At 41.8% G+C, this 25,010-nt stretch overlaps 1 protein-coding gene across 1 annotated transcript in view; it reads right to left on the bottom strand.

The window, feature by feature from the left end:
• The window catches only part of LOC124256468 (SCO-spondin-like), a gene marked incomplete at its 5' end in the record, with an annotated part of 111,171 nt that extends 88,345 nt beyond the window's left edge, over nt 1-22,826 (bottom strand). The window contains 13 exons of the mRNA XM_046690461.1: nt 4,966-5,157; nt 5,628-5,819; nt 6,945-7,142; nt 8,825-9,022; nt 9,942-10,130; nt 11,839-12,030; nt 14,778-14,975; nt 15,782-15,955; nt 16,533-16,724; nt 18,139-18,336; nt 19,854-20,036; nt 20,490-20,756; nt 22,563-22,826. Coding sequence (XP_046546417.1) covers nt 4,966-5,157; nt 5,628-5,819; nt 6,945-7,142; nt 8,825-9,022; nt 9,942-10,130; nt 11,839-12,030; nt 14,778-14,975; nt 15,782-15,955; nt 16,533-16,724; nt 18,139-18,336; nt 19,854-20,036; nt 20,490-20,756; nt 22,563-22,826 — 2,637 coding nt within the window. The remainder of the gene's footprint in view (nt 1-4,965; nt 5,158-5,627; nt 5,820-6,944; nt 7,143-8,824; nt 9,023-9,941; nt 10,131-11,838; nt 12,031-14,777; nt 14,976-15,781; nt 15,956-16,532; nt 16,725-18,138; nt 18,337-19,853; nt 20,037-20,489; nt 20,757-22,562) is intronic.
• Between the last annotated feature and the right edge of the window lie 2,184 nt (nt 22,827-25,010).

Genomic DNA, 25,010 nt, shown 5'->3' with positions numbered 1-25,010 from the left:
CAATTGGGATACTGTGACACGCGAACCTGACCACCCGTTAGTATCGATCTATGCAATTGGGATACTGTGACACGCAAACATGACCACCCGTTAGCCCCTCTCACGACATACATAAGTTGCTGAAGATCAATTCTAACCAAGTTCTTCACGGATGCACTATCATATGATCCGGATAAATGGAAGGTTTACCTGGACACGGCGAGAAGGAACAGTTTTGTGGCAAAACCTCAAGCAGACTGCCAGCACAGGTCAAGCCGCCATTGCTGGGCGCAGGATTGGAGCAGCTTCTGGTTCGTGTACGTGAGATATCAGATCTGATTCCACAGGTGATGCCACAAGGTGGATTGGTCCATAGAGTCCATTGTGTGAGGCCACCGTTCACTGGTATAATAAAAATATATTCCTACAAATAAACTTAAAATTAACATAATTCGACCATTCTCGACTGAAAGCAAAACTACTTACATCATCGAGAAGAAATTTTGTGTTTTAAATAGAAGTACATAAATATTCGAACAGATTTCACGCTTTTAGCTTTTTCACTTTATTAGAACAGAGGCAGGCTGCAAAAAAAACTAAACATAAAAAATGGAAATCGTCAAACATCTAGGTCTTAAATGTGTATAAGAGACACGCACCTGAACAAGGATTAAAGACACAAGGTTGTAGGATCGTTTGGAGAGTTCCTCCAAAGCATTGTTGTCCACCAAACCTGGGCACGGGGTTCGTGCAGCTTCTGGCACGCCACCGGACAACACTGTTGGTGGAACCACAGGTGATGTTACATGGAGCGCTGGTCCATTGGGTCCACGGGGTGGGTCCCCCATTTATAGGAGCTGGAAATAAGTGACTTCAGTTATCTTACTGTTTCATCTTACTGTAGATAGAAAGCCTCAGGTAATGCAAGGGTACGATGTCCGTTTGTTCACCACAGATCAGCTACTGACAGCTGGGATGCTCAAGTACGATCTGAGATAATGACGTTCGTAAAGGAGTGAGTAAATGAGTTTAGTTTTACGCCGCCTCTAGCAACATTACAGCAGTATCACGGCGGAGGACAGAAATAGGCTTCATACATGCCCATATAGGGAGTCGAACCCGGGTCTTCCGCGTGCAAGTGAACGCTTTATCTGATGGACTACCCAAACGCCTTTCGTTCGTAACATAGCAAAAAGTACATGATGCCGAAATTGTGAACAGTTTGACAGGAACACATAATTATAATAGCGATATTATAGCAGTTTGTGATAAATCATATAAAAAGTTTCCATCTTTTAGGATAATCATGAGTTAGCTTAAAGGACTTGATGCTTAAACGAATGTTACTATTACACGAGGCATGAATACAAGCATATAATTCTTATAATTCAGCAACAAGCAAAACAATGTTTAAAGGGGGCTATTAAAAAGACCTTGCTCCTTTCCAGATACTTGTTCCAAACTGTCAAGACCTACGGCGGTGGATACATTGTCGTAAAACTGACTGGTGACGCGACTCAGACTTGAACATATTTCATTGTTTCTGCATTTTGTGTAACCTTTTGTGAGTTTTACGCCGCACACCAGCTATATGGCGGCGGTCTGTAAATAATCAAATCTGGACCAGACATTCCAGTCATAAACAGCATGAGCATCGATCTGCGCAATTGGGAACCGATGACATGTGTCAACCAAGCCAGCGAGTCCGACCACCCTATCCCGTTAGTCGCCTCTTACTACAAGCATGGGTTGCCGAAGCATGGGTTACAGTCTAACCCGGACCTTCACGGGTTCGAACTCAGGAATGTTCCAACTATATGGCGACGGTTTGTAAACGTTCGAGTCTGGACTAGACAATCCAATGGGGAACATGATGAGCATCCATCGAACCAACTGGGTTACGATGACATGCATCTATCCGTTCAGCGGGTCAGCTCTTACATCAAGCACGGATTGATGACCAATTCCAAATTCACGGCTCCAAACTTGAGATTAATGTTGTATACTATATCATCCGACTGCCAAAGGAAAGCACGAAGTTCATACATGTTGTTTTTGACATCGCGGTCTATTTGGTTTGTACATGAGTGTCCATTTTCTAATGGGCTGGTAGACCCTTTGCTGGAAATAAACAAGTTCAAAAACGTTTTGCATATTCAACAGCCCAAATATTACTCGAGATTCATGTTGTATAATAAACCATCCACGTACTGTTACAAGTAGGGAGAACACAAGGAATTGGCTCGTTCTCGATCAGTGTTCCAGTACAGGCTTGTCCTCCATTGCTGGGTGGGGGTTGGTGCAGCTCCTGGTGCGGGTACGTACAACATCGGTTCCTGTTCCACAAGTGATGCTACAAGTAGCAGTCGTCCACTGTGTCCATAGCGTGAGGTTACCGTTCACTGTTAAACAAACCGTCAAATTACAGAATGTCTTTTCATGAAATGAATGTTGAGTGAGTGAGTTTAGATTTACGCCGCTTTCGGAATACAATACATCAAACCAGTGTGAATTTGTATAAATGTGCTTGTTGCCAGGTTTCAGCAATATTCCAGCAACATCACGGCAGGGAACACAAAAAAATGGGCTTCAAACATTGTAACCACGTTGGGAATCAAACCTTTGTCTTCAGTGTGACGGGCGAACGCTTTAACCACAAAGCTACCCCAGCGCCGAAAATGAAAGATGAAAACGTCTTATGATAATATATCTTGTATAAACTCTTTTACTTGAGGCGTACGAATGAAGGAATCCACTTTTTTACAATAAAGTTCGGTTAAAACGAGCTCAAAGGAGCCACGAATATTAATTCGTTAAAACCGCTTAACTTGCTTAAATACCATGACTTGAAACGTACGACCAAAAGAATCCACTGATATTTACGGGAACCAGCGGTTAAAACGAACTCAAAGGAACCGCTAGTTGTAGTTCGTTATAACCGTAGTTCGTTGAACGCTTTAGACAAATATTGTAGTAACTGACGGGGATAAAAAAATCAGGTTGTCATCTCCGTTAAGTAATCATAAGAGTGTTCGATATATCCGTGGTTAACCGAAATACATTAGAAAAGGTAGTGAACCAGTCCTTTAATTCCTCGCTGTTTTCATGACAGGGCATAAAGGCTGGGGGATACATACATATAATGTATAAAACACAGGAGCCATTACCTGGACAGGGAGAGAATGAACAGGTTGCCGCTTGGGTATCCAGTATAGGACCTACACAGGTCTGTCCGCCATTGCTGGGAGCTGGGGTTGGTGCAGCTTCCTGGTTCTCGTGCGCGTGACGTCAGTACGTAGTCCACACGTGATGCCGCAAGGGGGGTTGGTCCATTGAGTCCAGAGTGTGAAGCCACCGTTCCCTGTGATAAATAAGTAGCCGAAATTTAACGATATCTTCGTCAATTTGGAAATGTACAAATTTGTGGCATATTGCCAGTTGGTATTTGAAAGGGTGGAATATGTCTGTACCTCTGATGGGGATGGGGATTTAGTAGGGGTTGGGATTTGGTTTGGGTGGGGATTTGGTGGGGATGGGTGGAGATGACCTTAATTAATAATAATTCATTACAATAGGCCTAGACTCCCTTTGAAGTGATGCACCACGATGTACCGATCACAGATACTTTTGCCCCTGTGTTCGAGCTTACAGTATATCACCGGTATAACATGGGACTCTTGAGTAATACTAATAATGACCATTTATAAAGCGCCTGTTTTCACACCCTTTTGCATGCACAAAGCGCTAACGCATTATTACTCCGGATAACCCTGTGAGGCGCTAGACGGTAAAAGTCACATGACTTTATCCAACACAGTACACACAGTATACGAACTAGAACTAATCCTGCAGACACTGTGACTTACAAGACGAACTAGACACTAATGAGAAATGATGAGATATGATGTCACGAGAAGCACCTACCCGGACAGGCACTGAACACACACGTCCTCAGGGTTGTTTCAAGTGTACTCCCAGAGCACTGTTGTCCTCCATTACTGGGCGCAGGGTTTGTGCAGGTTCTAGATCTTGACCTGACAAGGCTGTTGGCTGAACCACAGGTGATGCCACAGGTAGGGTTGGTCCACTGTGTCCACTGGGTGAAACTTCCATTCACTGTAGGCGAGGCAGGTGTTTGTTACTCTGCTTCTCAGTTCATGTATGTATACGAACACGAGTGATGAAGTCAGCTTTCCAATTTTGCCATTTTTGTCATTTAAAATATTTACGCATAGATCTAAAGGCACTATATCACACCACACTTCTCTAAAAATACACAATGCATTTCTTTAATTATACTTACTATTTATTCCAAAACAAAATTACGCATTTAGATTACAATATTGAAGTAAAAAGTTCGAATGAATTAATGTACGATTTCAGGCAAGTCGTAAGGGATAATAAGCCCATTACTGCATCATCAGGAAGCAAACGTTAGTGCATATGCCCTAATAAGTATAATATAATAAATACATATTGTGGAAAATGTGTGACATTCTGCCTTAAATATGATCTTCTCGTTTCTAAGCAACTGTAGCTTGAGACAGTGGCCATAAACTGTCCAAAAGTCCATACGCCATGAGGGATGACTTAAGTTTCTGATGGTCAAGTCTGACCTTTCTGTTATTCAGAATCTTACGTATTGAACTGAATATGATACTCTCAGCTCTGAACAAGTATTGCTATTCTGCCAGGAAATGCATTAGTGTGCATTCTTCGTACCCATGATAAACATCGGTAAGTGCAATCACACCCAGGTCTAATTCAATCAATGTTCATTTTGGCCTCACAAGAAATATGTGATTGAAGAATGAAACAGTTGCAGTTGTTTCACTATTTTCACTAAGACAAAAGACCAAATGTTCCAGGCCTCTTTGGCGAAATTATGAACCAGATATAAATATGTTGACGAAAGGGGTGTCTCAAAACATTAAATCTACTAATATATAGCCGATGGTTCAAAATTGTTTCATGCGTTCAACTTACCAACACAAGGGGCGAAAGCACATGTATTCTGTGTAGTCTCCACAAAAGGTCCATTACACCCGAGTCCGCCATTGCTGGGAGCAGGGTTGCTGCAGGTTCTGCTTCGTGTCCGCAGGATATCGGATCTTGTTCCACAAAATATACCACAAGGTGGATTGGTCCACTGGGTCCATTGAGTGAGGCCTCCGTTCACTGGTACCATGAAAGAATAATTAGTACTTTACTTTTGTTTCTCAAAATATACCACAAGGTGATTTGGTCCACTGGGTCCTCTGTGTGACGCCACCGTTCACTGGTACCATGAAATAATCATTACTTTACCGGCGAGGTTGGACATTTTAGGTACGTCTTAACATACATTAAAATTTTCGAATGTATTCTTTAATTATAAATTAGATAACAGTATTTCCATATTCACATGAAATCTTATGTGAGAGTCGATATTGAATCGACCCGTGAAGATCTTGTTAGAATTGATCTTCAGTAACTGATCCCGTTGGTCGCCGCTTAAGACAAGCATGGGTTGCTGAAGGCAAGGATCTTCACGGGTCTAACCTAGAGCCAGTGTTCACATTGGGACAAGAGAGATAAGTGTAGGCACAAGTGTAAGGATACACAACAATCACCCAAAAAAAACAAGACATATGTTAACAATCCCTCACCTGGACAGGGAGTAAAGACACAGGTCTGAATCAACGTCTGGACTCTGTCTCCAGTACAGGATTGTCCGCCATTACTTGCTACTGGGTTCGTGCAGCTTCTGAACCGTGACCTTGTAACACTGTTGGTGGAGCCACAGGTGATGCCACAGGCAGGGTTGGTCCACTGACTCCATTGGGTGAATCCTCCATTTACTGTAAAAGGTTTTAATCACTCTGATAAAAATATAATACAGATCAAAGTTATAACGCGCAATAAACCCTACAACATGCCCAGGACTCAAATATATACTCTCCAAAAAAGTAGGGGAACCTGAACTTTCAGTTTGGATAGGAAGTGTAAACGTTTACAAACTTTTCAAAGACAGACACCGCCATTTCTCTTGATCACCACCCCTAAACACAACGCATGGGACGCACAAACCAGTAGCCCCATACACGTGCATGGGGTGTTATTCTTGATTTTGACGGTTTTCAAGGAGGTCGGTAAATCACTGTAGACCATTAAGTTTGACAATCATCTTGCATCACATAATTGTTAGTGTTTGTTTCTAGCCAGTATTTTTGTTTGAAAATTAAAATCGTACACATGCAAATTTCACGCCATACACCAAACATCTTTCAAGAGCAATTATTGTGCAAACAGCTATGGACATAAGGAAGTGCAAGTGGTGACGCAATCTCAAAACATTCATTATTGTTATATCAACATTGATTGACTCCTATATACTGGCAATTTTCTCAATGGCAAATTAAAAGTTCCGCTCCTTTTTGACCAGTTGTTCCGAAGAAAATATAACATACTGAGAGAGTATGTAGAGGCAAAGATAAATGATTCTATTCAGTCAAACTAAATAAATAAAATAGCAGTAGGGCTAACTGGATATCATTTAATGTATTTGCAATCTGAGCAGCTGTATGTGGGGCCCTCCTCTGATGGAGTCACGGTTGTCCATAGACATCATTATATGTTTTCAGTCACAGGATTCATTCGACGGGCAATTCCAGACACAAAACGTTTCATATGCAAATAACTTTACCCGATCTGTGATGATGAAACCGTTACTTCCTCTCTGAGCGAAAAGGTTAGTTTTAAGGTTATCAAGGTTTGAATGTCCCTTAAAGCAATTTTGTGAACGATGTTGAATACTTGACATACCGTTTTGAAAAATATGACATTATAACGAGTTTTTAATCTGTTGAGCATATCTGTTGACCATATCTGTTGAGTTAAACTTGCAGTATTTAAAAGAAACGTTTTCAAATCTTTTGTAGTAACCAAACGCGTTACTGAACTATCTGTAATCAGTCATATCTTACCAGCACAGGCTGGGAATGAACAATTCTGGGATAAAGTTTGAACGAATGGTCCAGTGCAGGATTGACCTCCATTGGCTGGAGCAGGGTTGGTGCAGGTCCGGTGTCGGGTCCTGATGACCGGCGATCCCTCGCCACACGTGATGCCACACCCTGGGTTTGTCCACTGTGTCCATAGGGTCAGTCCACCGTTCACTGGGGCTGGTAATAAACAACATCAAGACACGTGTGCGAAGTAGCCGCTGACCCGCTTGCCCGTGGCTAGTAATAATCAAGTCGGGCCAGTAAATATCCACACTCACTGGCCCGACGTGCTAGTGGGGTCATTTTGTAAATATATCACTCTATCCGACTTGTTAATTTATAATACACTTTTAAATCATGCACGATTATGGCCTGATAAAACTGTTCATTATATCAACAGCTTAACGATGAAACCCGTGTCTATATTAAAATAGTAAATCATTTTGCGGGCTAGTAACTTTCAGGCATAGCTAGCCCGACTGGCCAGCACAATTTGGAAACTATTTCTCACACTGTCATTAAGATACCCCAATATTCTCTTCTTTAAAACACATGGGCACAATGTGTTAAGCCCATTTCTGGTGTCCCCCGCCGTGATATTGCTGGAATATTGCTAAAAGCGGCGTAACACTAAACTCAGTCAGTCAGTCTTCTTTAAAACCGCAGCTTGAGTTAACAGTCGCCTGTCGAGTTAATTTAATTTCGACGTTGCAATTTCTTTAGTCGGTGCATTAATTCTTACCTATACTCAAAGTGCGCAAAATATACATGCACTCAGAAATCACCGGTGTATATGTAGCCCAAAGAACGAAATGAAATATTCTCATATTGAAAAACTGTACTATACGAAATTTACGTGCAGCATATCTGTTTTGCATACTTTTCTGCCCTTACTTATTTCCTTCATTTAAAATTTACAAACAGTGTACGATGTAACAATTGTTTGAATTGTAAAACATAATGACTTCCCAGCCTTCTTGCCTAGCCTCAGCAACAGGTTCCTTTCGATGTAAAAAGAGCTGTGAAAAATCTTATGAATGGACCGTTGAAAATGAGTGATGATACTAGAAAAGGGTAACCCTGTACTGGCCTTCCGTAACACCCACCATTCACACATCTTGTCTAAGTAAGTATTTACAGACCGACGACACTCCAGTACCCCTGCAACGTGGCAGGGACGTGGTAGACAAACTAGACAATCAGGTGATCGAAGGATCGGTGAATCTAGTTTGCAAACTGGAATTACGACTGTTGTATTGAAGTGTAGAGATTCCGATGCTTGTGATTAAAGACAAAAACGTTTCTGAAATAGCGTACACAGTGAGGGGTTGATGATAATATCTCGGACCAAACGTTTCCTTTGTAGTTGATACAGGCAAATGCCACTAGGCTAATGGTGAATCTCGGGGTCTTAAGTCCACAGGCAGAAACACATCCCCACTTCAGTGAATAAAAAAGACCTGTGCTAAAGAATATCCAGTCTTCCTTTCGGTGAGATGTGAAGATTTTATGAATGGACAAGTGAAAATGACGGATGACACCAGGTGTTCATTTCAACTGCACGTGCGGTATCCATTACCTAGCTTTTGACACCAACATAATATTTTCTGGTGTTCATGGATTTTTGTGTGTTTGTTCAACATTTTTATCCCGTTATGATGTCACATGAGAGATACATGTACTACCCATCAAATGTTTGGACTCACTTACAGCACTCGCTATATGTTATGTACATATATATAGAAAATAAATGTGTGAGTGAGTGAGTGAGTGAATGAATGAATGAGTGAATGAATGATGTTGTTCATGTTAGTGAGCACACAGTTGTGACACACATTAACACCAAACTAGGCGCTTACCCCGACAAGCATTAAAGACACATGGCTGAGACAATGTTTCAACTCTGTTTCCAGTACAAGATTGTCCGCCATTACTTGCTACAGGATTCGTGCAGCTTCTGGTTCGTGACCTGACAACGCTGTTGGTGGAGCCACAGGTGATACCACAGGGAGGGTTGGTCCATTGAGTCCACTCGGTGAATCCTCCATTAACGGGTACTGGAAACATACACAGTCCAATCTGTATACATTCTCCGAAACTGTAAACAGTCAAGTCCCTATTATGACAGTTTGATTTGAAGGTTATGTAATAACTGTGTATATCGACCTTAAACATGTCACTAAAATTTCGCGTCTGATAGTTGGATAACTGCCAGACTATTGCCACAAATACAGCCATCTTTGTGTCGAGCTCTGCAGTGTCGAATGTACTGTTACCTCGGAGGTAAAGCTGTGCCACTACCTATTCCACATCATCAAATCATTTTGCGGTTGAGTTGAACATCGGATAACTCGAGGTATTTGAGTAGTCCCCTCGGTACATGGATGCTTGAATGCATATCAAATATTTACAACCCATGTGACGAACAATGCCCTGCGTGTTATAAGTCGTGATTTTAATGTTAATCAATCTGACATAGTGTGTTGTAATTGTCCTCTGTGCTAACCTCAGCCTGCCATGAATGTTTTCTGAATGGGTTTTGTTGGACAGGATACAAAGTTACGTCATACATCTTTTTTTAGGAACATTTATTACTACAGGTGATGCTTTGACTGTTTTACAGCAAAGGCACTACCACATATACCGTGTGAAACTAAAAACCGAACACCACTTCATGGCAGTGTTCCTTTATTTATTCTCAGATTTCTTCCAACGGTGTTCCTCAAAGCTGGTGATGAAAACTGGAACATATTTAAGAAACGCTTGAATTTTCCTGTGTTCCCTTATTTGTTTCTCTCAGTATATGTCCTAAAGTACTGTCGGAAATAGAAAAAACTGTTTATTTCGAATTTATATCTACAATTTATGTAGGTTATTTCGACATATGCTATTTCCAATTGTGTTAACTGTAGGGATACAGAGTAACAACCTAAAACAGTGTTTTTCTATTTCCGACAATACTTTAAGACGGCTTACCGACACAAGGTGAGAAGTCACATTTCTTTGCCAAAATGTCTATGATAGGACCACTGCATGGTAGCCCTCCATTGCTGGGGGCGGGGTTGGTGCAGCTTCTGGTACGGGTTCGTATCTCGGTTCTATTCCCACAGGTGATGCCACATGGCGGGTTGGTCCACTCAGTCCAAAGTGTGAAACCACCATTCACTGTGAAGTACATACAGAAACTATTGAATAGTTGATTTCATTTTCATTGTTAATCGTCCATGTTCTGTACACAAGAAGTTAAGGACGAGCCAATTGTTTCATATTAGGATCAGCTGTATCAACAAGAAAACATTGCCTGGCGTGTCTCTTATGAAAACCCGGGGCGGTGGGGTAGCCTAGTGGTTAAAGCGTAAGCTCGTCACGCCGCGGGTCCGGGTTCGATTCCCCACATGGGCACAATGTGTGAGGCCCATTTCTGGTGTCCCCCGCCGTGATATTGCCGGAATATTGCTAAAAGCGGCGTGAAACCCAACTCACTCACTCACTCACTTATGAAAACTCAATAAGAAGGATGATACATTTTCCAGAAGTTTTCCGAATGAAAAATGTTTGAGTAACTGTTTAAATGCAAAGATCGTTGGTCCAAACTTACTTACTGCGATTTTGAGATTAAGGAGTCTATGATTAGGAAATCATGATATTGTCCAAAAAGATTACAATTGTTCTTCCCATTTTCGATTGTACATCATGCATAATCAAGAGAAAAACCTTTAAAAAAATAAAATCTCTGCAAAACCATTTTTGATTGTACATGTCTTATTATATCATTATCTAAGGTTTATGAATCACTGTAACAAAAGTGGTGACACAAGGTGTGCGAGAAATGGTGAGAGTATCATGATAAACTGGCGGCAAACGATTAACCGCGTCTCATTTTCAATGCAGGAATATTTTTCAACAGGAATAATGATGAATATAGGAAGCAGCCCTGCATAACCGTTACGGTACTACAAAACGCACCCTGTGGGGATGAGGGTTAGAGCTGGGCATCAGCAAGTAATGATCGTCCCTGGTTCTCCATCCGAACCCCGTGACGATACAGCCTTTCAGTAATGTCTTAATGTTTGTCTTGTACCCGTGAAGGTCCGGGTTAGAATATTGATCTTCAGTAACCCATCCTTGTCGTAAGAGGCGACTAACGGGATCTGGTGGTCAGGCTCGCTGACTTGGTTGACACATGTCATCGGTTCCCAACTGCGCAGATCGATGCTCACGCTGTTGATCACTGGATTGTAAGGTCCAAATTCGATTATTTACAGACCGTCGCCATATAGCTGGAATATTGCTGAGTGTGGTGTAAAACTAAACTCACTCACTCACTCACTCACTCACTCACTCACTAATGTTTGTAGCCAAGTAGTTATAGGATTACCTCATTACGCCGAACACCCGGGTTCGATTGCCGGATTGGTACAATGTGTGAGGCTCATTTCTGGAATATTGCTAGAAGCAGCGTAAAACTAAACCCACTAAATGGCTGATTTGCTTAATGGATGTCATTGTATCACACAATGGAGTGAGTGAGTGAGTTTAGTTTTACGTCACTCTCAGCAATATTCAAGCTATATGGCGGCGGTCGAGTCTGAACCAGACCACCCAGTGATCAACATCATGAGCATCGATCTACGCAATTGGGATACAATGACATGTGTCAACCAAATCATCGAGTCTGACCATCAGATCCCGTTAGTCGCCTCTTACGACAAGCATGGGTTACTGAAGATCAATTCTAACCCGGATCTTCACGGGTCCCACAATGGATGTAAACAGATGCCCTCAATGTCTATCACTGCATCACGGGACTAGTCAGTCGTCACGCAGCTTGAATATTGCTGAGCGCGGCAGTCAACAGCCAAACAAAACTAACCAACGCAAGCAGAAAAGTTGCAGGTTCTTGGTTCGACCTCCAGGAAAGGTCCAGTGCAGGCTTGTCCGCCGTTGCTGGGAGGAGGGTTGGTACAGCTCCTGGTCCGTGTGCGTGTGACGTCAGTCCTGGATCCACAGGTGATGCTGCAAGGTGGATTGGTCCACTGGGTCCAGTTGGTCAGGCCACCGTTGACTATGCAAATTAGAAAATGTTAATTGTTTTCTAAATCATATGATTTACATTATTGTTACTCATGAACTAGGGGCGGTGGGGTAGCCAAGTGGTTAAGGTGTTCGCTCGTCACGCAGTATAGTCTGGGACAGGGGTATACTCTGGCCTGTTACACTGGGTTTGATTCCCCACATTGGCACATTGGTACAATGTGAGAAGCCCATTCCTGGTGTCCCCCGCCGTGATATTGTTGGAATATTTCTAAAAACAGCTCAAAACCATACTCACTCACTCACTATCTATACTTCCAGATTCTGAGAGCATGACCCGAATCTATACTAGGCACAAGAAATAAGGAAACCCCCTAATGGAATTTATAGTTGAAACAATGCTACATAAAAGTTGCAAGCTGATTGCATTCGAACCCAGATCGGAAATCACTTACGGCTGACACGACAGTCAGCACCATAATACCTTTACATGATACACGTGCATCATGCACCACACGTACATTCTAGCCTATTAACCTGACAGTATGCGTGCCCCACTATCTCTTGTGAAAATGCCACCTCGACAGTACCTGACAAACACACAGAAATGGCAGGCCATTGGCATGATAGAGGGTGGATAATCTCAGAACAGTGTTGCCCGGTTCTTCAGGAAGTCCAAAAGCGTCATTTCCTGTCTCATCAACCTTTACCGTCAGACAGGGGGCGTTCAAATGAGGACCGGTCGAGGAAGACGCCCTAAAACCGCCCCCAGACACGACAACTTCCTGAGAACTATAGCTCTGAGGAATCGATTTGTTACAGCCCCGGATTTGAAGATGGAATTCTTCAGAGCCACAGGAACACGGATTTCGAACTCTACTGTACGAAATAGGATCCGTAGCAGAGATCTTAAGTCAAGACGTCCATTCAAAGGCGTGACGATGACAGCTAACCACAGACGTCTTGGGCTCAGCAACGTCAGAGGTGGGGGAACCGGCAATGGCGACATGTATTGTTTAGTGATTAATCCCGCTTTTGTTTGCGATTCGCGGATGGACGATTGCGTGTGTGGCGTCGCCGAGGAGAGCGTTATGGGAAACCCACGGTACGGGAACACGGTTCTTTTGGAGGTGTCTCTATCATGGTCTGGGGATGAATTTCTTTCAATAAGAGGACTGCTTTGATTCTTGTACGGGGTAATTGGACAGGCCAGTGGTATATGGACGAGATCTTACAGCCACGTGGTTTCAATGGCTCACAGGGCAGGTGGAAGTTTTGTGTTTCAGGACGATAATGCACGTCTTCACAGAGCTCGTGTTGCCGTGAACTTCTTGCAACAACAAGGTGTTACAACTTTACCCTGGCCGGCTAAAACACCAGATCTATCCCCTATCAATCATCTGTAGGATGTGTTGGGGCGTCGAGTGCGTCTCAGGGAGCCTGCACCAGCAAATCTTGATGTGTTAGGTAGAGCACTGCAGCAAGAGTGGCACTTGATTCCAAGGGCGACAATTCAGCGGTTGGTGTCCAGCATGCCTGCAAGGTGTCGTGCATGTATTGCTGTTCATGGTAGACACACTCGTTATTAAGTATATCTGACATACGTACCGTACGGTTGTGCTGGTTAAGTTATACATGTTTCACAAAGTCAAGGGGTTCCTTTATTTTTTGTGCCGAGTATATAAATAATTATATTGTCTGACAAGTATTGTTATCAGATATAGGCAAACAATAGGTTGCAGTCTACTGTGTATAATATTTAAAACATCACACACGGTCAAATGCACTGTCCAAAATTGTTCCTTTCAGATTTGGACTCCACAAATTTGATTTACATGAATTCAAAGAGATACACAAAAACGTGATGAAGTTCAGATGAATTGAAAAAATATCTTGGATGGCTGTCGTAACACAAGCTCCAGTAAAATTCTGAAATGAAACATGCAATTTTATGGATGTCAACTTCTTGTTTATTGCATAGAGCGACGTTTCAATGTAGATTCTCACACCGTTATCAATCTAAATGTGAAAACGTTTGTGCAATAAACAAGAAGGTCTCATCATAACGTTGTATGTTTCATTTGGACTACCAACTTCAAACAATTAGTAAAATCCCGGACGTTTTTTTTCCCTTTTTATGGTAAGGAGACGTCTGTCTATCGTTCGACTGTCAGAACCTTTATTTTCAACTTCCGATAGTCGTAGCTCCTTGAAAGCTTTGTGAAACGAGCTGCAGGTTTTTGTCAGACAGACAGACAGACAAGCAGGTTTATCCAGTAGAAGGTCACTGGTCCATAACACAGTCAAATTCATGGTCACATCACATGAATGATACACATGAATATATAAAAAATTTCTTCTCTTAATTCTAATTTGTACATGCTATAAAAATAAACTAACATTCTTTAATCACATTAGCAGATATATTCATGGAAACGAAAAAGGAACACCTGAAAGTACAAGTATTCCTATATATATTTCCAGAATTTCACCCACAGTGCGATACATATCTTGTGAAGAAACCTGGAAAAGAATAAAGGAACACTCGTACTTTCATGTGTTCCCTTATACGTTTCCCATCAGTATATGTATGAAGTTGTTTATAATAGGAGGTTTACTAAATTATTTTTTGTGAATACTTTTCTTTTTGCCCACCGCTTACAGGCATGCTGACGTGACTTCAGCCTGTACTTTGATGCATATGTCTTTATGAGGTGAAACAAGAAAATTCAAATAATTGGTCTCTTAGAAACACACTAATGTAAGTAAAGAACTGACCTGGGCACGCGGCAAAGACACACGTCTTGACCAGTGTTTCAATAATATCACCGGAACACTGCTGGCCGCCATTAGTGGCGACAGGGTTCGTGCAGCTTCTTGTCCTTGACCTTGTAACACTGTTGGTCGAGCCACAGGTGATATCACAGGGAGGGTTGGTCCATTGAGTCCACTGGGTGAATCCTCCATTGACTGGTTCTGGAATTTGTTTTAAATGACAATTAAAGTTTTGTGTGTGACTGCAAGGATGAATACGATAATCGAAGTAAGTGGAAAATGCATTACTCAAAAGAAACTGAGGAAAGTCCAATTTCTTAATGTGAGTACCTTGTTACTTTGTCATAGTAATAGTAACATTAATACATACTGAGTAACAACATTTGTTCAGATGTTTGTTATCCACCAGTTTCTGTTTATATTGAAATAACCTCGACAAAGGCGTATAAAAAGCCATCCAACTTTTCAACTATTTGTCGGTGTAAGTGCTATAAAAGGGGAGAAAGGACATTTTCACAGTCATCCGCCCTTGAAACCCCTACCGTAATTAATAACCCTAATTGTGAAATAGATTTCGTACCGGTTCGAATCCCTAATTTGTCAGCGTTCCTCACTTCCAAAAATGATCACAGAATCGATTGAACGTAGGTCATGCACAAACAATAGATATAACAAAAAAATCAACAACACATTGACACATGTCATCGTATCCCAATTGCGCAGATCGATGCGCATGCAGTTAAGCACTTTATTGTCTCAATTATTTACAGACTGCCGCCATATAACTGTAATATTGCTGAGTGCGGCGTTAAACAACCAGCCAACCAACCAACCATCCTGATAATCAAACTTACAAACCTTAATCATACAAAACTACAGCTCAGAAAGACCTCTGCTTTATGGGTTTCACAAAATGGCAATTATGTATATAACATGCGTTCCGTCCAACATACCCATCTCATTTTTAAAATGGAATTAGGTCCTTCACACTCTCTGACCCAACGTACCGACACAAGAAGCTTTGACTTCTACGAAGGGCCCGGTGCAGTTCAGTCCGCCATTGCTAGGGGCAGGATTGGTGCAGCTTCTAGTACGGGTCCTGAAAACGTCGTTCTGGGGTTCACAGGTAGAAACGCATGGGGGTCCGCTCCACTCGGTCCATGGTGTCAAGCCACCGTTCACTGTTGACAATATACATAGACATCAATATATCGTTCACTGTTGACAATATACATAGACATTGATACATCGTTCACTGTTCACAATATACATAGACATCAATACATCGCTCACTGTTGACAATATACATAGACATCAATACCTCCTTCACTGTTGACAATATACATAGACATTAATACATCGTTCACTGTTGACAATATACAGACATTAATACATCGTTCTCTGTTGACAAAGTACATAGACACCAATACATCGTTCACTGTTGACAATATACACGGACAATTTTTATGGATATACAACTTTATTCTGTATATGCGACGTTTCGACATAGATTTTAATGTAATTACCAAGCAAGTACCGTTGTCACCACTTGCTTGACAACGACATTAGAATCTATGTAGAAACAGAATAAAGAAGTTATATATCCATAAAACTGTCGTCATTCGTCATCTCCACAACTTCTAGAATGCCAATCAAAGAAGAAACAAAACAAGCTAACAAATTCATTCAAACAAGCACACAAAATAAGCAAACCGTGCAAAATGAAACTTGGTAGGTAGTGAAAAATGTGTTCCGTACCAACACACGGGGAGAAGAAACACGTTTTCTGCAGAACCTCTACTCGAGAACCGGTGCAGTCACGTCCTCCATTGCTGGGGGCAGGATTGGTGCAACTCCTGGTACGTGTTCGCATGACGTCAGACCTTTGTCCACATGTGATGACGCATGCAGGATCGGTCCACTGTGTCCAGGCTGTCAGCCCACCATTCACTGATGAAAAAATCACATTGCATCATAAACATATTTGACAACAGAAAACTGATAAACTTTCTTCACAATGAAACACAAATGGGTGATAATGTCCTGCAATGTTTGTTCACGATGTAAGCAAGATAAGTAGATTTTACAAACGTAACATAAATACATTTAATGATCCTGCAAAACCTTTTTTTACACACGACAGTTCGTTTGATTTCATTTGAGACCGATGAATTGCTCACTAACACAAAATATAATAATTGCAACAAAACCAAATTCTGCACAGTCACGTGAAATCGACAGACAAACTTTGATTTGTCTCATAATTTTGGACACACGAATAAAAAAGTTGTTTAAAAAACGATCATTATTTTCACAGGAGAGTGATATTTACGTATAAATACAAGGCAACCCCAAGCTCGTGTTTGGAGAGGAGGGATAACCTGGCAAATAGGTACGCTCCGCTCAGGATATAGATCGCTGGATGGTCTGATGCAGACTCGATTATTGTAAAGCTGAAATATTGCGGCGTTAAACAAACAAACAAAACGTAACAGGTGAAAGGTTACACCAACGAAATGTGAGGCTCAGGTCAGCAACATTTGTGTCATGTTGGTGGGGCAAACAATGGTTAGGGCATGTCTTGGAGGAAAATAGCATTACCAAGACATGCACAATAAAAGTGACAAAACCATTTCCATATTCATAAGAAATCTCTACCAAAAGCAGAGTCGATGATTGTACAATTGTGACCTTATCAGTATTACAGCTGTATGATGTTGTTTGTAAACACATCGGGTCTTAACCACACAATCCAGTGATTGTCACCATGCGATACGATGACAGAGCATGTGTTTATGGATCACTTTAAGATAGTGATGATACCAGGTGTTCGCCAAAAGGTGAGCGTATCCTGCCCCACCGGTGACACCCGTCTTAAACATATGCTAAGTCTAGTCATTTGTACACGTGAAATAGTTTGGGAACGTATGGTATAAGTCAAAATAGGGAATTACATCGGACGTCATTTTTGTCACTGATGCATCAAATTTGGAATTTTCTCCACATGTCTACTATAAAACTTGAGAGCTTTACTGATGAATGTTGTAGCCTTGATGCATGAGATCTCCTTACAAAACCAATTATTCAAAAATAATGTCAATGAATGACGAAAATGAAACGAAAAAATAGACGAGTTAAAGAAAAAGAATAGTATAAACTTAAACGAAAAGACAAAGGGAGGAGAATAAAACATCATCAAATATTAACTTCAGAAGGGTAATCTTATAAGCACTCTCCTTGACAAGCAGGGAAGCTGCATGGGTAATATGAGCAAGAAATAATAACATCAATAATAATAGACAAAAGGAAGAGAAAAAATAATCTCAAGCAATAACTTGATTAGGTTAATCTATGAGGCACTCACCTTGACAAGCAGTGAAATTGCATGTCTTAACAGTGGTTTGTACTACGTCTCCAAGGCACTGCAATCCACCATTTCTAGGGACGGGCTTTGAGCAGCTTCTGGTTCGTGACCTGATGACACTGTTCGTGGAGCCACAGGTGATGCCACAGGAAGGGTTGGTCCATGCAGACCACATCGAAAAGCCTCCGTTTACTGTCCCTATAATACGGTATGGCGAATTTATTAAACCATACAAATGCAAACGCAATAATATACCACCACCTTTACATTCAACATCAGTAAACATCAACTGTAAAATATTTGTGACAATGTTGACAGATCAAAAGTAATGTGCCGCCATTTTCTTACAACAGACTATCTCTGCATCAAGTAAAACGTGTTTAAAGATGGACAAGGCACCTTCAGACATGTATAAAAGGAGCGCACCTTGGTGGCAAGGTAACACACTATTTCACGGAGTGGTTGTGTGTAACTAAGTCAAGATTTGTAATAGAGGTAAACGGTTAACATATTTGAAGAGGCATCAACGTGATTAAAGAGGGACTAGGTTAACATGCCTGAAGAGGCACAATATCAACATGTTAAGAGGGACTAGGTTAATATGTTTGAAGAGGGACCAGGTTAACATGTTTGTAGAGGGACCATGTTAACATGTTTGTAGAGGGACTAAAGGAAGTCACATGTTTGAAAGGTGATTAATATGTTTTAGAGGGAATATGTTATCTTACATGTTTGTAATGCTCTACAGGTTTATGTTTGTAGATGGAAGAGTTGCTTATAAAGTTACGACTTAACAAAGAGTGAATGTTAGCTAAACAACGTGCTAGAAGGACATGTTAGAAGATTTAGGACGTAATCGCTCTGATAACAACCGAGCCTGTATGAAGAGGGAACGAAATAAATATAAAGCTTTTTGTAGACAATTCAAAATAAACCAATGCAAACACAACTTTGGAAAATTACACTACTCTTTACAGGATTAAGTTAACATGTTTGTAGAGGGACGATGATAACATGTTTGTAGAGGGATTAGGTTAACATGTTTGTAGAGGGATTACGTTAACTTGTTTGTAGAGGGACGATGTTAACATGTTTGTAGAGGGATTACGTTAACTTGTTTGTAGAGGGACGATGTTAACATGTTTGTAGAGGGATTAGGTTAACATGTTTGTAGAGGGACTATGTTAACATGTTTGTCGAGGGACTATGTTAACATGTTTGTGGAGGGACTATGTTAACATATTTGTAGAGGGATTAGGTTAACATGTTTGCAGAGGGAGTAGATTAAGAAGCTTAAAGAGGAACAAGGTGAAGTTATTTGTAGAGGGACTCAAAGACACACGAACAATGTTCTTCGACGGAAATGAATAAAATGCTTATAGAAGCAATATGGTAGCATGTTCACAGGAGGACTAGGTGTACATGCTTAAAAAGAAGGAGACAGGGTCTACACATTGGAAGAAGTAGTTTCTCCGGGAGCTGCAAGAAGAAATTTGGACAGTGGTAGCTAGTTGACATCCATAAAACATGTCCCGTTTATGTGTATAAATATGAAACGCTATTGAAATAGGATCCTTTAAGATTCAAACCGTTTAAGCTTCGTTCATCTGATAACATATCTGTAAACCATTCAAGCGTTTAATGGTTACATTCATACCTCAAATGGAATTTCCAAATTTCACAACAATGACGAGATCTGGAATCGTCTGACTTACCATTACAAGCAGATAAAGCTTCCACGAAAGACCCAGTACAGTTGAGTCCTCCATTACTGGGAGGTGGGTTGGTGCAGGTCCTGGTTCGAGTCCGTAGCACATCCGTTCGTGTTTCACAAGCAACGCCACATGGTAGGCCTGTCCAGTTGGACCATTGCGAAAAACCACCATTGACAATCGGACCTGAAAATGTGCATATTGTTGTGAGTGAGTGAGTGAGTGAGTGAGTATGGTTTTCCCAACATAGTGCCCATGTGGGGAATCTAACCCAGGTCTTCAGCATGGCGAGCGGACGTCAGCACCATAGAATATATAGTCTCAATTATCTGTCCAAACATGTTCCACATGTATAAAGTCACATATAATAGTGCCAACTACCTTTGATCCCTATATATAAGCGGCACGATCTATAACATCATCTGAGACCGTTGTGATATGCATTTATCGACCATGACAAAATATGATAAACAGATATAATATATATAGGTATACATATACCTGCTGTATCATTCAGTTAGTTTGTATTCCCAGTTAATGTGAATGATGTTGCAATATGTCCCCACATTAACTGTTCAAGAATTTGTAAGTCAAGGAGTCGTGCGAAACAGTTACAACACGTTGCCGTCACATACCCACCTATTGGAACATTAACTGTGAGGACTGCACTTGTAGATTGTCCATTGAGCCTGTACTCGTACGTTGCCCCATCAGATGTCTGGACATTTGAGATGCTCAGAATCTGAGACTGCCCATTCACTGACGCCTGTATGCGAGAGTTCAGCGCCAATATTGCTCCGTTCTTATACCACTGTCCTGTTTGGATGTTACTCTGGGAGAGGGTGGCCACGAGGGTGACCTGACTTCCAGTATTGACTGTCTGGCCGGTTAACCCAGTGAGAATAGCTGAAACATAATGTAATAATGATATCCGGGTTCCATATCGTATCCTAAAGTTGATGCAATAATGATATGATTTTAAATACCTCATCTACAAATGATATCATACAGATGTAAACATTTCAAACTTTGTCTAAAATATTCCATTGATGATGTTAACATTCAATGCGTTTAGTATACCTATAATATTTTGCAATAATGCTGTGTACATCAGACATCTTATTCTCGAAAGGTAAGGCAAGGATTAAACATGGATTATATCTATTTTGGAAGCTTTTGAGAAGTGTAGAAAACTAATATATATGAAACGTGTTCTTCATACGGACCACATAAAAGTATTGGAAAAGGGTCACCTCAGTTTTCAAAAATATATTTATTTCAGACTTTAAAAGAGCCATACGACATTGTGGCTGCGCACTTAGCCACCTATTGGAACATTAACTGTGAGGACTGCACTTGTAGTTATTCCATTAAGTCTGTATTCGTATGTTGCCATCAGATGTCTGGACATTTGAGATGCTCAGAATCTGAGACTGCCCATTCACTGACGCCTGTATGCGAGTTTTCTGCGCCAATATTGCTCCGTTCTTATACCACAGTCCTGTTTGGATGTTACTCTGAGAGAGGGTGGCCACGAGGGTGACCTGACTTCCAGTATTGCCTGTCTGTTCGGCTAACCCAGTGACAAGAGTGATGGGCGTCCCTTGTAATCAAATGTTCTGTTTCAAATTGAAACATAATTCAAGATTATGGAAGTCTGACAACTGGTAGTCTAGACCACGGACTTTGCGTGGCGAGTAGTGGCGATACAGTGGCGAGTCCGTTGCAGGTCATCCTGGGTTGGAACCCTAATGATATCACAACCCTTGTACAATACATTCGATATACCACCACTTTTTAAGCCTCGGGCCGTTACGTTATAATCGATACGTGTTGATATGGATTTATAGAGACAGGGGGTCGGGTGGGGGTTGGTCGGTGTGGATATTTTCTGCAACTTCCTTACAGTTCCAAGGCAGCAACGGAAGGATAACAATATATGGATGAACAACTTCTTTATTGCTGTGAGAGCGGCGTTTCGGTGTAGGTTCTAACACCGTTATCAAGCAAGTGATGAGCAGCATGAGGGTCACACACACACCAACTAAAACAACTGGAATGTTCTCAAGGCATCAGGGCTAATAATGAAGTATACAACTTCATAAATGATAAATTCTTGTGTTTTTTTTCCATAGAGCGACGTTTAGTTGTAGATTCTTACATCGTCATCAAGCTTGTATAACGGTGTGAGTATGTAGACATAAACGTCGTTCTTTGTAATAAACACGAAGTTGTCTACCATAAAGTTATGGTTCATTATTGACTCACCAACTTCTAGAATACCGATAAAACAATTAGGCTCGAGAGAAAGCTGTGGCATATGTTTTGTCACTATTTTCAAATTGATATTTGAAAATGTTCTCAGCATTGAAATATTGGCATCCGCGTTCTGGATTCAAAATGCCTGACATCCAGCGTACTCTATTACGGTTGTGTGTTTGGCTTGTTGCTTTACGCCGCACTCAGCAATATTCCAGCTATAAGACAGCAGTCTGTAAATAATCGAGTCTGGACCAGACAATCCAGTGATCATGAGCATCAATGAACACAGATGGCATATGATGACATGTGTCAACCAAGTTAGTCAATCTGACCACCCAATACCATTAGTCGCCTATTGCGATCAATTCTAACCCGGGGTTCACGGGTATATTTTAGGAGTGATGAATCAGGTTGATATACTTCGAGAAAAAACTGTAGATCCTGATTTACCTGTTAAAACAGTGAGTTGGGCTGATGTCACCTCTCCATTGACAGTGAATGTAACGGTTCCTGCATCTGAGGTGGCGAGGTTGGTGATGAAGAGCTGTCGAAAGGCTCCGTTGACCAGTATGTCATACTTGCCAGGTTGATTGGTTAGCGGGACTCCATTTATAGCCCAGGTGCCATTGGCAGTGACGGAACCAGAAACACGCGTCTGGAAGAAGGTAGTGGTTCCTGGGTTAGCTGCCACGTTCTGGAGTTGTAGGAGGAAGACTGGAAACAACGGAAACATTATTGTGTGTGTGTACGTGTCATTGTGTGTGTGTGTGTGTGTGTGTGTACGAGTACGTGTCTCTGTCTGACACATTCTGGAGTTGTTTGAGGAACACTGGAAACAACGGAAACATTACTCTCTGTGTGTACGTGTCAGTGCGTGTGTGTGTGTGTGTGTGTGTGTGTGTCTGACACGTCCTGGAGTTGTATGTGTATGTTTGTGTTAATGTTTCTCTATGTCTGTGTCTGTACTGGTGTGACCGTGTGTCTGTGTCCTGTCTGTTTGTGTCTACGTGTCTGTCCGCGAGTCTTCGTTTGTATGTGTGCAAGTGTGTACGGGTGGTAGAGAGGGAGAATACAGGCACGCAGAGACAATCAGAGAGAACGAATACATACACTCTCTATTTTCATCGACACCCTGATCATTTCACATCTTCAGCATATTAACATATATTTACACATCTTAAAAGCGATACATTGAGACCAGGTGTATATGCAACACAGGAATACCAATCTCGCTGACAATATTGATAATAATGAGTATTTATAAAGCGTTGTATGTATCCACCAAGTGCACGCTCAAAGAGTACAGAATTGATCGTCAATACTGAACAATATTGTGGTTTTGGTTTGCATATCAATATTTTCACTGAGTGTGGCAGTTTTCATCTGTGTTGTCTATTTGTGTGTTATGCTGCTTTCTCAATGGTTAAAATTTCCTGTACTGGTTTCCAGCCACCCAGGGTAACAACAAGTACCATCATATAACGTTTTCCGTATGACACGGCCAGGCATCGAACCATTGACCTGACGCTCTCAGGAATGAAGCTCTATCTACTGCACCGCGGAGTGGTAATATCTCATCGCTTGTCAGTATTTGCATACGAATAACAGAAAGCCCGTCAATTTCTTTGTTAGTTGAGGCAGTGGGTAGCCAAGCGGTTAATGTGTTTGTTCACCACACTGAACATCCGGGTTCGATTCCCCACATTGGCACAATGTGTGAAGACCATTTCTGGTGTCCCCCGCTGTGATAGTGTTGAAATATTGTTTATTGCGGTGTAAACATGTACTCACACACTCACTTTGTTAGATGAGTATTTGCTATTCTCCTTCAAGTTCTAGTGTGCCCCACCGTGATATTGCTGTAATATAAGGCGGTGTAAAACTGAACTCACTCCCTATTATCCTTCATGTGAGACCGCCTCCTTGGTGTAATGGTTAGAGCGTCTGCCCGGAGAGCGGAAGGTCGCGGGTTCGATCCCCGACCGCGTCACACCAAAAGACGTTAAAATATGGCTCGCCATTAATGGGTACAACAAGGACTGGTAGGCTCTGAGTCAGTTATATGTGTCTGAATGGGGTATTCATCCTTCACTGCGGCATGGTATCTCAGTGAGCAAGACAAAAAAAACAGCTTAAATCTGGGCTTGTACAAGCAGCCGCACATACACAAACACACGCATGCTCGTCGTCATATGAGAGAATATTCTCAAGCACGACGTTAAACCCAATCTCACCTCACCTCACCTCACCTCTCACCTCACCCTCACCTCACCTCACCCTCACGCCTCACCTCACCTCACCTCATTCCTGTGAACCTACCTTGCTCCTCACCTCGCCCTCACCTCACCTCACCTCACCTCACCTCACCTCACCTCACCTCACACCTCACCTCAACCTCACCTCACCCTCACCAGGACACCACCTCACCTCACCTCACCTCACCTCACCACCTCACCTCACCTCATGTGAACCTACCTTGCTGGTGGGACAAGTCAACGTAGCACACCAGGACACCAGGACAACAGGACAATCATTTGTAGGTTCCTAGGTCAGAACCTACAACAGACAATAGGACTGGGTAAGCAGGTGGCTCCAGAGAATGCATGTGCGTGGTTGGGTAGCCTAGTGGTTAAAGCGTTCACTTGTTACACCGAAGGTCTGGGTTCGATTCCCCACGTGACTACAATGTGTGAAGCCCATTTCTGGTGTCCCCCGTCATGTGATTGCTGTAATACTGGTAAAAGCGGCGTAAAACACAACTCATCCATCCACCCACTCATGAATATCTGTGAAACTGTCCTTACATTGTACCGTGCTGGGATTCAAACCCGGACTTGAGTTTGAAACACGATTGAAACAAACTGTCGTGTGGGCAACCTTTCTGGGTCCCGAACCACC

Source organism: Haliotis rubra, unplaced genomic scaffold (assembly GCF_003918875.1).
Source record: "Haliotis rubra isolate DU_JTF1 unplaced genomic scaffold, ASM391887v1 Scf1161, whole genome shotgun sequence".
In the NCBI taxonomy this organism is placed as follows: Eukaryota; Metazoa; Mollusca; class Gastropoda; order Lepetellida; family Haliotidae; genus Haliotis; species Haliotis rubra.
This window is presented reverse-complemented; position numbering and strand designations above follow the sequence as displayed.